This window comes from Eleginops maclovinus, chromosome 1 (genome assembly GCF_036324505.1).
Source record: "Eleginops maclovinus isolate JMC-PN-2008 ecotype Puerto Natales chromosome 1, JC_Emac_rtc_rv5, whole genome shotgun sequence".
NCBI classification, from domain to species: Eukaryota; Metazoa; Chordata; class Actinopteri; order Perciformes; family Eleginopidae; genus Eleginops; species Eleginops maclovinus.
Genome location: NC_086349.1, coordinates 19,340,446 through 19,354,934, shown reverse-complemented (window position 1 = coordinate 19,354,934; position 14,489 = coordinate 19,340,446). Strand labels below are relative to the sequence as shown.

The window sequence follows — 14,489 nt, the reverse complement described above, 5'->3', positions numbered from 1 at the left end:
TGTATGATAGAATCAAGCCTTCAAACACACCCAGTGACTGAGATGCCACTCATGGTATGTACAGTACATAACGAGCCCTGGAGATGTGATTGATGTTCTTTTCCTCTAATTAGCTTTATCTGCTCTTCAAGATTAGGTGGTGCTGTGTTTCAGGGATAGTGAATCATGCATCCCAGACAGGGGAAGATACACACATCTATTATGGGTTTAGGGACACTGCCAGGAAGTTTTGAAATGTCCTGGGTAAAAGAAGAGGGGGCTGTAAGAGTTATAGGACTCGAGAGTAGACAGATATATAGAGCTGCAAAGACACTGTACTAAAAGTGATTTGGCCTGCAGTATTATAGGTGTTATATGATTTGTTATTCTTTTTTCAAAATATCTAACATCTCATTTTCAAACAAATTTTGAGTAAGGTAAATTACATGTAACCTATATACAGGCAGTGGTGGACAAAATGTAATTGTTGAGGTAATATATTTTTTACTTGAGTATTTACGTGTTGTACTGCACTGCAATTGAGAAGCAAGTATCACACTTTTCTCTCCACTTAACTTTTTTTTGTCAATCAACATTTGTTATTAGATCTCATAGGTAAATGTAAGCTAATCTGTGGCAGGATATACGATATCTAATATAAATAACTACATAGAAAGCTTTTACTAAATGCAACAATAAGGTTATGAGCACATCAAAATCACAATGATTTGGTACTGTAAGTATATTTCCATACAATCAATGTTGCACTATTATTTAAGTAACATTGTAAATGATTGACTTTAACTTCAAGGCGTTCTACAGTGTAGTATACTTTAGATTTAGATGTATTGTCCCCAGGGGGAAATTACTCAAAAAATATAATGTGTCGGCAACTTCTTGCACTTCTGAAAAAAATCTATTTAAACACAGTAAGTAATTCAATGAAGTAGTGGCAGTCTCTTTATTTTATCTTTTTGAACTGTATTTATGTGTTTTGGCTTCTTTCAATTTGTCTAAGTATTACTTGTGTTTGCTGTAAAGGGTTTTAGCTTTGTAAATATTGATAATAACAATAATGAGTAAGTAAAGTAGTTGAAGTTGTTTACAATAGTAGCATCCTAAAATGTCTGCGTACCTATTGCACGTGAAGTCACTTCCGGTGGCTGATGCTCACTGTAAACTTGTCCAAATAATAGTAATTAAAGTTGGTCTATTTCAATATGTCATCAGATCCCAGCTGTTACCCTTATGCTTTGATCGAAAGAAGACAGTTTCTGTCCTGGTATTAATGTTTGAAACTCCGGTGAGTCAATCTCGTGTTTCTTACTTTTGTTTGTTGTCATTGTGACTTACTGTTCAAGTTACGATACTTTTTATTAAAAGCAATCAGGGTAACCTGAACTTTCCCAACGCTTGCTAATGCATTTTGTTGCATACTATATCTTTGTATCAATGTTGTTAAATTATTGTTAAACGCTTAGCTAATTGCTAACTTTGGCTAGTGCTAATTGCTAATGCTATGGTTTGTTATTTGGAAAAGCTAACAGCCTGGTGAAGCTATACAGATGCATTGCATTTATTATGTTTACAATAAAGTTGTGCTAGAATGAGAAAATACATTTTAAAATACCAATTGGTGTATTATTATATAGTAATTCATCTTACTGTGTATACATGCTTATTGGTTATAAAGTAAAAGTTTTAAAATAAAGTGGTTATTGAGGTCTCATGTTAAAAAAACAGAAAGAGAACAGAATAACTTGCTCTCTTTGTGTATTGTTTTAACCCCCAGATAGAGCCCATCCTTGTGAGACAGTGCACAGTGTGGAAGACATACCTAGGGTTTCCCCACAGAGGAAGTGTGTATTTAAACTGTGTGAGTATATGATGAGGATCAAGGCACTCAATCGACATTGCTTTAGTGGAAAAACAGAAGGATGTTCATATATAGAAAAGCCTGGAATCAATACATTTTTGTATTAAAAAATGAAATGTCTGAGGTCCCTCCAAACCCTTAAAACAGGTGCAAAATGGTTCATTTCCACCTGTGCACAAGAATTTGTCTCTAAATGCCGCTATGGACTGACTGCTGATGCTGCCTGGAGCACTACTTAAGTGCATTAGTCATTCCCTAAGGAAGGGGATTTTTTTTTATCAGATGGTAGAAGTTATTAGGAAGCAATCATTGGGCATTAAGCTGTCCTGGACTTCATTGTTAAGATGGTTAAACTTGGGAAAGATTTTTTGCCTATTTCTTAAGATGGCATGACATGTGGGGTATCAACAGATGCATCACAATCTAAAGATCTATATGATACGTAGCTTTGAGCTATCTTCAAAAGCTAAAATGAAATTTGAAACTGCAACACTCTGGTTTGTATTATATATGGAATTTAACCCATTTTTCAATTTGAATACAGATGCTCAATAAAATCCAGTATAGGTGACCCAGGTGACAGGAGGTTAGGAAATAAAACCAGTTTGATTTGACCTGTGGACCATTAGCATTGCATAGCAAGTATGTTTGTATTGACATATACCACACATTGACTGTAAACTGTGTGATAATAATGATGATCATATAAAATACATAACTATTTTTGAAATGTGATATTTTTTGTGGAAAAAACAACTACTATGCAAGGGACTTTACAGTATGTGTCTGGGTGGAGGTCGGAGTAAAGGCAGGGTGGGGATGGGGTGGGATAGGAGGGGGAGGGTGGTGTTACAGACACGCTTGTCTTTGATAGCTCAGGTGGTCATCACCTGAGGGGAAAAGAGCGTTAATGGGCATTCTCAGCAGCAGACAAGCACAGGCTAGCGCTCCCTGTTCCCTGGCTGCCATAAACAGGGGGAAGTATGCATCATTAGATTAGGCTGAGGCTAACTACCTGCAGTCAAGCCCTCTTCATACAGTAGCTTGGTGTGTGTGTGTGTGTGTATGTGTGTGTGTGTGTGTGTGTGTGTGTGTGTGTGTGTGTGTGTGTGTGTGTTTGTGTGTGTGTGTGTGTGTGTGTGTGTGTGTGTGTGTGTGTGTGTGTGTGTGTGTGTGTGTGTGTGTGTGTGTGTGTGTGTGTGTGTGTGTGTGTGTGAGAGAGAGAGAGAGAGAGTGTGCACACAGACTCAAGCTCCTGCCTTCAACTGCTCTGTATGATTGGCTGGGTCCGATGTGGGTCTTGAAACACGGGGCTGTGATTGGTCAATTTGTGGAGTGATTACCTGCACCATGGATAGTTATTATTGTAGATTATGTTATGTGTCAACATATCTATTATAAGTAATTATATTGACAATAGGGTATGATGATTGATGATTGACAGAACATCTTAATTACATTATGAGACAATAAAGTTGTCCTGGAGAACCTAATAGATGACTTTAGTTAAAGTTAAGAGAATGAGTGGATCACATTTTTTTGGCCTGCTGGTCATGAAAAGAAATAAGGCAATGACAAGGAAATAGTAAGGTTAAACATTTTAAAAACAATGGATAGAGAGTACAGAACCATAGATCATGTTTGTCTTATCTCATATGGAAAAAAAGAGAGATGAAGAGTTGAGAATGACGGCAAGAGAGGAATTTGCCTGAGAGGTGAATGAAGGAAGGTATGTAAGGTGCCTGTCACTTTGAGGCGCCTGATATCTCTGCTTAGGTGTCATCTTATCTCACTTTAGCAGATATTGCACCATATACCTAATATTCATTGTTGAGGAATGGGATTGATCAAGATTCATTCACAGAGAGTTTAACCAATTCCTTAAAATCAACTGTTTGTCTCCTGTCTGACCCGTGAGAAGGTCAAAAAGGAAGAAATCAGTTTTACAGATTCAACCCAGAGGGCATTTACAGAGGAAAGACAGGCTCATCCCAGCAGCAGTGGATTAACCTAAAGGAAAGATTTCTCCAGGGCTCCCTGGGTGGGAACATTTACTAGATTCCCAACCACAGGTCGAAACATTGGAAACAGCTTCTCTGACCAATGAGGAGAGGAGGCACAGATGATGCGTTGGCTTGTAAACTGCCATTTTGACAGAATGTAATGTCTGACATGTTTTTGGCATGTGTGACTTTTGACACCACAAACTATGTTTTCCATTTTCTGAATGTACTGTATGGAGTCACTTGAAATAAGGGTTATATGAAATGTGTGAAATGTGAAATGAAATTTTTCGGAAAGCACAAATAATTCAATGGATACAGATATTTTTTCTACCTGTAGTTACTCGTTATTATCAGGGCGAAAACCGTCATGAAAATAACCATTCTGGGATTTCATAAAAAATGTGTTTCTTTTCATACAAATTATTGAAGTGATCACAATATTCCCAGTAGTCTCCCCCACTGAGTCAGTGCAGAGCAGGCAACACTCTGACAGCTGTCTGTTCCCGAATACATCTCATAGAAATTCTTGCATTAAGCAGGAGGAGGAGGTGAGGACAGCCCATTAATAACCCCAAAAGTCCACAAAATGTCGCATTGGACCTACCCCCTGGCTCGGAATATAAATACTCTCAGAAGCACATAGTTAATTATAGCAAAATTACGCCGTCGGAACGTGTCATCCTTCAAGCCCCTGTCAATCGGAAGAAGGCCGGTAGGATATTAAAGGACCCCCATCACCCCAGCAACAATCTGTTCTGTCTGGCAGACGGTACCGCAGCATCCGGACCAAGACCACCATACTCAGGGACAGTTTTATTCCACAGGCTATAAGACTGCTGAAGTCCTGAGCTCACATCTGTTTATAGTACACATATCTATATATTATACATATCTGCCATATACATCTGTTTATACGTAATATATGCACCTCCTCATTCAACAGTGTAAAGTATCTAAATTACTGTACAGTGTATTTAAATAATTTCAATGTATTCCACATATGTATATGTTGTACATCTTTACATCTCTATTGTTGTTATTGCAAATATTCTTCTCTCTTTTTGCACTATTTTATTTATCTTATTTGCACCATGTATGTTGCGTTGTTGGAGGAGCATGGGATATAAGATTTTCATTGTCAACATATACGTTGTATATGCTGTGCATATGACCAATAAAACCTTTGAACCTTGAATATTTATCTATTGAAAATGTAACATGCACAGCCAATGGAAATTCAGTTCCTGTTGTTCTAATCTCACTGTAAATCGGAGGTTAGTGTTGGGGTTCACACAGGTCAGATAGGTTAGTAGAAAATAGCCTACAACATTGTCCGAATTAACATCTTTTACCTCTTTTATCCAAATACAAACCGAGAGACGGATCAATTTGTTCCTGCCATCAGATCCCACCAGTCTTGACACCAAATTGGGCCGAAAGGGTGTTAAGGTGGGGGGGCGATGGCCTTTTTCGCGCTCTCTGAACTTGTTTGATTACTGCATAGACATTTATAGTTCCCAGATGATTGTTTTACATTTTTTGGATTGAGTAATGCTAATGTTAGCATTTGTCTCAGAGCACAGCTGTGAAGTACGAGTAGTGTCATGAGGTGCGTGACTGTTGACAGTTTGGACAAGGGATACATTTATGCATGCTATTTGACTTATGCATTCCTGTTTAACCATCCAAGAATACTGTATTTCTAAAAAACACGATAAGAAGTAATCATGAGCCGCAAAGTTTATACAGGGCAAACACTTAAGTTGAAGCCGCTTTATATTCCAGCTTTAATAAATGATCGACACCACCCTATAATCGTCAACATCTATACATCGTAATTACATTTTTATTTAGTCTCTTTGATGATGAGGTTAGTGAGTTATGAGTAGGCCTCTGTATATCAGTAGATAATATGTAATCCAAACCATTTGTGTTTATTTAACCTCACCATTTATCCCTTGAATTGTGATTAAAAAATGAAATGGGCCTCCCCAAATTAAGAAGTGATATTTCACAATATTCCACAAAATGAATTTGCAAGATGCAACAGGTACTGTACTGCTTTCATGACTGTCTGCATACCAATGTGACCGCAGTCTAACTATTACTCTCTTTATCTCTGCCCCCTCCGGCACCAAGCAGGATAGGAAAACCTGTGTTCTCTTTCCAGATAAAACTCTTCTTTAAAACTTCTGTGAAATATGCATATTTGTTTGCGTTTACCCCTACAGCAAAGTCTTTTTATGACAGGAATATCATTTATAAAATCACGTGAATACAGGATTCTGAAAGATTGTTTTTTATTCTTGAATGATTAGATATGAGACAGCGCGGTAGTATCTGCCGTTGTACTAGAGACAACACTCAGTTGTGTTCTCTTACACGCCACCTGAGCACTGGCAGTGTTTTGTTAGAGAGATTGATGCCTCTGTGTTTATCTGTTGTAAACCCTGTTGTGTGTGGCACTTTTATTCTGACTGACAGATGCTCCATATTCGTATTCATAAACACAAGCAGCAATCAGCATAAATCATGTCATTCATTGCACTTTATACGCTTCAAGAAATATTATTTTAACGACAGGTTGATTTGATGTTATTTCTGGCTAATTGTCTAACTTGTCACTGATGCACACGCTTATGACTCACAAGCAACACGCCCAGATAATGGTCTTAATGCTGTGGGAAATTTCCCAAACTCTTCTCAATGACTTGCGGGGAGCTGAGTGAACTGTAAGGATGTCCGTTTGCACTCAAGGTGTTTAACATTTTCCCAAATCGATTCTGAAAAACAGCTTCACCGGACATTATACACATTTTTCTAGATTACAGTGACAAAAACAGTAAGAGAATGAGGTCGGACTCCTGTCTGAGTTCGTCTCGAATAAGTTTGTCCTGAATAAAAGGGACACTGAAATCATTTTTCTGTCTTGCTTTCAGATTTATGATTTAATATATCATTTTTCACTTCCATTTAACCGGGACGGTGACGGAAAAATAACTGATTGATATCCTAACACCTTAACAAGTGTGATGATACACTCCATGACTTTATCAGGTTTTTATAACACAAATCTGCCACACATCATACATTAAGTTCAAGAGCATAAGGTATGATCTTGTATTACAATATGAAAATCTTTGTTGACATTTGTTTCTTCGTAATCCAAGTGAGCCTTTTTACTCTGTAAAACAGTTGGCCAGCAGTTGAAAATATATATTTTTAGATGGACCGATGGAAGTTATCCAAGATAAAACTCTACCAGTAAGTCAGTATTAATAATCTGTTTGTGTCCTTGTCCTACTTTTATTTCCCAGCACTTTCCACATAACTATAAGCAACAGGTGTACCTTCTCACACCGTTGGCAGAACACCATCCTCCTGCCACATCTGACCTTGAATACACACATAAATGACTGGTCCAGTGCACAGCTATGCCACAGACAGCTACAGAGCACCGATCATTTCCAAGCAAGATGAAAGCTTCCTTGGTCTCCTTACTGGTAGTCTGCTACCTTTGCAGGACTGAAGCTGAAGGAAGTGAAAATGAGCTGCTGATTCAGACTGATGTCTGGGCTGAGCTGAGGATTTTGAGAGACATGGTGGTGGAGCAGAAAGTAGAGCTGAGGCACCTGATATCCAGAGTAGCTGCTGCTGAGAGCCTGGTGGATGCCTTGGAGAAGGAGAATTTAGGTAAACTGTAATAAAGGACTCACTTCATTCCAAAGCATATGTAGCTGAGCTTACATGATCACTCTGTTACAGCCATGGAGGCCAGGATGACTGCTGCTGAGAGCTTGGCAGCGGAACTACAGATGCAGAATAATGGTAAACACTATGCCATCCTTTGATTATACACAACAGTAACTGAGTTTGTTTTGCATTGATTCTCTTGCCTGTAAACCTTTGTCACCTTTTCTGTCATTTAGCTCAAGCTACAGAGCTTGCAGTTGCTCAGAAGGAGCTCAGCACTCTGCAGCAAAGAGTGACAGTCAGTGAGGCACGTGTGGAGGAGCTGGAGAAACAACACGAAGGTAAATGTTAAAGGTTTAAGAACTGTGTGCATCTAGCTACTGGTGTGTGTCTGTGGCAGAGCAGGAACCTCAAAATACCAGTGTTTTGTGCATGTGTATTGACCCAAATTATCTGGGGTATTTTTGTGTTGAATAATCAAGGTTTAAACCTTTATAATTTACACTGCCTGGTCAAAAAAATGGTCACACACTCTAATATTCGTTGGACCGCCTTTAGCTTTGACTACGGCACGCATTCGCTGTGGCATCGTTTCCACAAGCTTCTGCAATGTCACAACATTTATTTCTGTCTTGCATTAATTTTTCGCCAAGATCTTGTATTGATGACGGGAGATTCGGACCACTGTGCAAAGTGTTCTCCAGCACATCCCAAAGATTCTCAATCGGGTTCAGGTCTGGACTCTGTGGTGGCCAATCCATGTGTGAAAATGATGTCTCATGCTCCCTGAACCACTCTTTCAGAATTGGAGCCCGATGGATCCTGGCATTGTCATTTTGGAACATGCCCATGCCATCAGGGAAGAAAAAATCCATTGATGGAATAACGTTGTCATTCATTATATTCAGGTAGTCAGCTGACCTCATTCTTTGGGCACATAACGTTGCTGAACCTAGACCAGACCAACTGCAGCAACCCCAGGTCATAGCACTGCCCCCCACAGGCTTGTGACCTTTTTTTTGGCCGGGCAGTGTAGTTACGCTTTTGTTCAATTTTTCTGTCCCTTTAGTTCAAGCTACAGAGCTTGCAGTCGCTCAGCAGGAGCTCAGCACTCTGCAGCTGAGACTGACAGTCAGTGAGGGCCTAATCAAGGAACTGGAGAAACAGCAGGAAGGTAAAGGTCAAAGTTTGTGTGATATCTGTGATATGAATAGTGCGTAAATGGTTATGAATGTGTGGCTCGTGATTTCAGGACAAAAGGTGGACATCCAGGAACTTCAAAATACCAACAGAGGTAAATAATGTTTGCCTTCCTGTATTTTGTGCAACATTGGTGTTATGTGTAAGTGTGTACAGAAAGAAATTCATAATCAATGTTGTATTTTTTACTTTGCAACAGTGAAGAAACTGGCTTTTTCTGTCTCCCTTCTGGCATCTGGTGAGGGTAACACATGCCAAGAAGGTGCTCCACTCCTCTACAAAAATGTGTTTTCCAACATTGGAAACTACTACAACCCAGACACAGGTAATATAATTAGGCTTCTTTTATTTAATAAATTAACCACTGAGTTTTAATTCTTAGTTTTTTCAGTTGTGACTTCTTTTCTTTATAGGTTACTTCACTGCACCAGTGCGAGGAGTGTATTACTTCAGATTTACTGGCCATGTAGCACACTCTGATTTCAGTATGGGATTGCAACTTTTCATGAATGAACATCTTATAGTGACAGCAGCTGACCGTTACACCCAACCAACAGATGTTGAGGACAATGCATCCAACGGTGTGGTGTTGCAGTTAGAAGTGGGTGATGTTGTTTCAGTAAAACTTTGGGGAAAAGTTTGGGACGATCATTACCACAGAACAACCTTCAGTGGCTTTCTGCTCTTTCCTTTACAAGACACTACCATTGCCAACATGAGAGGTTATGCAGGGCCCAAATTTTGATATTTCACCAAATAACACGTCTTGGTAACAATACAAAAAGTGCATAAAATAATAAATAATACAAGTTTGATGAGCTGTGGTCCTCCACTGTCTATTTATTGTTTGTTTTGGTTAGTAATTTGCCAGCCGAACAATCTCTCATTGTTTGCTGCAGACTGAGATCATAAGGCATAATTATACCATGTTTTCGCCTTAAATAGATCAAGTTGTTTGAGCACGTGAAGATGATTCAGTCTTAATTCATTGGGCATTAAAAGCTCACCTCCAGATATTTCTAAGACATTTAAATATGCTACTTATAATTTGTGTCTTATTTTCAACAAAAAAGTTCACTTTCTGTTTAACCTTACATTACGTTCTCTCCCTTATTGAAAGCTCCAGGTTTTTTGAATATGCAAATATTGTGAGCCGCTCTTAAGTGTATGCAACTAGAGGTATCAAATTTCCACATCATACTTGTAAATTGCATACTTCCCTGTCATTGGCTTGTGAATAAGTTTTGTTTACAGTTACTCTAGATGTAAGGTAAGCAGGATGTACAATCCCTCAGTAGATATAAGTGATAAGAAAGTCACATAAATCATTGTTATTTTGAGTGGCGGGGAACTTTAACCAAAAAAAGACATTGATTTACATTTAAATGTGTGTATATGTAAGGAGGTCAGACGCTGTAGATGTAGCTAAACTACACCTTATTAGTGAGAATGAGGTCAATCTTTTCAAAACAAAGCCTTCTAACAAAGACCCACTTTGGATAAGGTGGACACATTACGTTATGAAAAAAAAGGGTGGGTGGGGGACCCAACAAATTCCTCAGATAAAAGTGGAAGAAAATGACATCTTATGAATGTGATCATTGTTTCCTTTCCTTTGGTGTTTCACATCATAAACCTCCCGGAATGCAGCTGCATCAGAGTTTGAGCTTTGACTAAATCCAGTTAGACTCTTTGTTGTGCAGTCATTCAGATCGCACAGGTACACACACACACACACACACACACACACACACACACACACACACACACACACACACACACACACACACACACACACACACACACACACACACACACACACACACACACACACACCACACCACACCTCGGTTATCAGTCATCTACTATGGGTCTGATAACCATAATCAACACACAACACAAAACCATGTGAGCTAGCCCCTGCATTCAGTGTCAGTGTCTGTGGTGAATTCTTTTTCTCTTTCTTTTGCTACCCTCTACTTTCCCTCTTGTGTACCACAATGCACAGAGAAGACTATCAGCTGCAATTGATCTACAAGCTATCAGCTGTACTCAGGTAAAACTTCACACCCTTGCTGGCAGAAATAACAGTGATACTTTGAAACACATTGTGGGTCGCATTATCCCATATCTATTAGTTTTGTCGGTTGTTAAAACACCATGTGTTTTTAAAAGAAAAATGGTTGCCAGTATCAGGCTAAGGCGCTCAAAGGAATAATTCAGCTGTGTTTATGGAAAGAGCCTGGAGTGCATCGGAGACGCGGTGTCTCCTTTGAATCTGATGAGGAGTTTAGATCAGACCTGCAGCTATGGTTCAGCTAAGGAGCGCTGTTGGTCTGATCAAACAGCTGCCAATATGAAAAGGACTGCCATATCCTCTCTGCAGCCGGGGGCTGTGTGAAATGAATACAGCTTCTCTGATTTCCCTCTCACAGGCACCTCTTGGGTTGGAAACATTTTTTCATAATTACATTTAATTCTATGTTGTGTCCCCACAGTGCCACTATTAAGGTTAAGGCTATAAGCTGACGAAGCCTTTCAACCTTTGTTATCAGGGCTTTAGCTCATTTAGAGGTGGTATCATTGATCCGACGCTAAGAACTCAAGAAAACAAACACTCGCATCCCTGTTATTTTCAATATTTCAATTATTCCCATGAACACAGTGTCTTTTAATTGACTGTGTGTGATGTTGTGAATTCCCCTTTTGTTTTGGCATAATTTAGTAGTTGATGAATCCGATGGTGTTTGGAATGGATCTTAGTTATGAGTCTTTAATGAGAGAGGGTATTCCAAATTTGAGAACGTTAGTCATTGTTTCATTAAGGTAGTCTATCATTAGTTTTGACTTCTCCTTGGAAGATTAAGATGTGAAGGCTCCTAAAGCTGTGACAGTGCCAGGAAGGCTGCGTGCCTTCTCTATTTCACTTACAGCTTTTGCAAAAGGATCTATTGAACTGTGAATGTTTTGGTTAGAGCTCAGTTCACCACAAAGGACCCTGTAAAGTATCACTGAAATGTGTAGACATCTTCTTGGTGGTTCAAGATTTTGTTGGTTAATGGACACAAAATCACACAAAAAAAAGCCAGGGGCAGGAGGAGATTTTAGAAAAAGTTGGTGAAAGTGTACATACACTCTCATGCCTCCACTTGCATTCATGTGATCTCCCACACACAAACACACAACAAGGGAAAGACGGTAGTTCTTTTGACTTTAAAATGAAAGGACAGATTCATTAAAGGATTATAAAGTCAGATCTAGAAAAAAGAATCAGCATTTTGTGAGATTACTATCAAATCTTCACAGATAATAACTAATTATGGGGTATTTTATAACAATAACAGTACAGCAATTGCAAAGTAAATACAAAAAATCAAGTATTTTGTTCTCATTGATCTGATTATGGTACATTTGTCTATCCTTTTATTAGTACATTTGAGTCATAACTGTTGGCTGTTAATCATTTGTACATGATGCCATAAAATGTGAGTTCAGTCTTATAGGAGAATTTGATAGTTAGGCCTTATAGCATGATACAGTTGTGTGCATGTGGGAGCCCCCAGTAGGTGCCATTAGTCTTCAACTGTTCTCCAAAAACATGTTAGGTGCAGGCTAAGGCCCCAAGGCTAGCTGAGAGTAAATGTGCATTCCTTTCTGCCTGATTTAAAAGAGAAGTCTCATCTTTTTTTATGCACTTAGTTGATGAGATGAGCAGGAGGCATTCCATGATCAAAATCACAACTGTAAAAAGGAAGAAGTCATATGACGCCCTTGGAAAATGTACCTTTAATGCTGATTTCTTGAAGGTTTAGATGTTCAAAGGAAGTTATGAAAAAAGTACAAGTGTTGAAAGATGAAAGATAAGAGCTGATTTTAGATGTAGTTAAAGACCGTGCTCAAACCAGTGGAATATTCCTTTGGAAGCAAATAAACCTCTAATGTTCTCTATCTTATACATAATGTGTTTGCATAAAGCAGAACATTGTGTAGTAATACAAAAGAGCCTAGAACCACATCCTTCCCTACCCATGTGCACAAGTCTTGGTGCAGGGAACAAACACACAAAGAACCACACACTCACATGCCGAGACTCATGCACAAGCACAGGTATGCACACAGAGGGCAGCTCTGAGCCAACAATTCAGTGGAAATGAAGCCCTGCACTGTGGCCAGAGCAATGCAGATGCATATCTGCTCAGAACCCTGTTAACACCTGATTGTACTTACATTCAAATGCTGAACATTGTAATTGACCAGACAACAGATGGGCTGCACAAGCAAAGACGTAGGAATGTTTTTATTAGCTTAAACTTGAGTCATGTTCAAAATCCCACTAAATAAGCAGCATGGTGAAAGCTAAAAGGGTGGGGGACCAAGGTCAGAAGTATGTAACAAAAGGACATTGATGCAAGACACCCTAAACAGCCAGAATCAGCCAGTCTCACCCAGTTTAAGGGTGCAGTTCAGCTCAAAACCTGGGTCACTACGTTCTTTTCTTCTTCCTCCCCTGAATATATTTTAAAAACCTAAAACTTGTTGACTGGAGAATATCTTCAGCAAAATACTGGAAAGGATTCTCACTGAAGGACTCACTGATCTGCTTGTAATAGTGGGGGTTTTTTTCTGGTTGGAAGGGGCGTCTTTTGGAATAAAGTACAAAGTCCCCATCAAAAGACAATTTTTAATTTTGATTCTGTTTACATTATATTTGTAGGGTTAGGCTAACAAGATACAACGTGGTAATTAATGTGATTAAGTGCTTTTAGGCAAATGTAGTTACCTTGGACAGAGCCAGGCTGGCTGTCTTTGTGCTAAGCCGGCTGTAGCCTCATATTTATCTAACAAACATTAAGTGATATCAATCTTCTCATCTTACTCTTAGCAAGGAAGTGAATAAGCATAGGTGGGAACTGTATACTAAAGCGTTCCCGTCTATGAATTTAACAAAAATGTCAATCCATTCCTTGAATTGTATTTAACTTGAACGGGAATATCACGTGTGCAGTTCTACACTGCTGCTGAAATTGTTTTTCGTTCCTAACGGGTGCTGACTGACATTGTCTGATAAAAACCAAATAGCTCCATCTTGTAAAAAATCTGCAGCCCGCTAAATGCAAATGAAATGCTTTGCAATATTGTGCGTGCATTAAAACCCAGTTACGTGATGCAGTTGCGTCTGAAAAAAAGACTATCAAAAATAAAAACAATGACGCAGACTTATTTACCTTGGCTTGGTGCTTATCTAGCTTGATATTTGTTAACAGTTGGGTGGCCCTTAAGTTTCCTGAGAGCCGAAACATGTGTTCCTATCTGCTGTATGTCAATCTCAGTCATGCTTTGAAGTTGCAGTTCTGAAAACATTTTGTTTATTATTTTATGTTTGTCCTCGCTTTTCAAATCCAGTCACCATGTTGTGTGAGAGCTATACAGATCTTTCACCAGCAAACAGCTCAGTAAGATTTATCACTCCTGACACAAGAAATGTTGTTTGTCTGAATGACGAAATTCATGCCTTGCCTGGTGCTGAAGTTGGTTGGTTAAGGTGACATTAAGTCATGCATGTGCATTTTCTTCCTGTTTGGTTGTTGTTTAACAATGTGGCCTTTTCCTTTTATTGCAAGGCAGTCTATTGAACCAGTTTTAAGCTTCCTCCCAACATGCATATTTTTACCTGCAGGGCTGTGTTTTCTATGTTTTCGCTCTACTCTGCCTCATTGACTCTAATATGGGCTTCC

At 39.0% G+C, this 14,489-nt stretch overlaps 1 protein-coding gene across 2 annotated transcripts; it reads left to right on the top strand.

Moving 5' to 3' along the window:
- The first annotated feature begins 1,164 nt into the window (after positions 1-1,164).
- LOC134868198 (collagen alpha-1(X) chain-like) lies at positions 1,165-9,572 on the top strand. Of its 2 annotated transcripts, XM_063889158.1 has the most exons (8): positions 1,165-1,282; positions 7,385-7,554; positions 7,627-7,689; positions 7,791-7,895; positions 8,624-8,728; positions 8,807-8,848; positions 8,954-9,079; positions 9,168-9,572. In XM_063889158.1, the coding sequence occupies exons 2-8, from the start codon at positions 7,461-7,463 to the stop codon at positions 9,497-9,499; spliced, it is 867 nt and encodes a 288-aa protein (XP_063745228.1). In that variant the 5' UTR covers positions 1,165-1,282; positions 7,385-7,460; the 3' UTR covers positions 9,500-9,572. The 2 variants fall into 2 exon arrangements, with proteins under 2 accessions (XP_063745228.1, XP_063745219.1); XM_063889149.1 differs by lacking the exon at positions 1,165-1,282 and having other exon boundaries at positions 7,281-7,554.
- Positions 9,573-14,489: the final 4,917 nt, after the last annotated feature.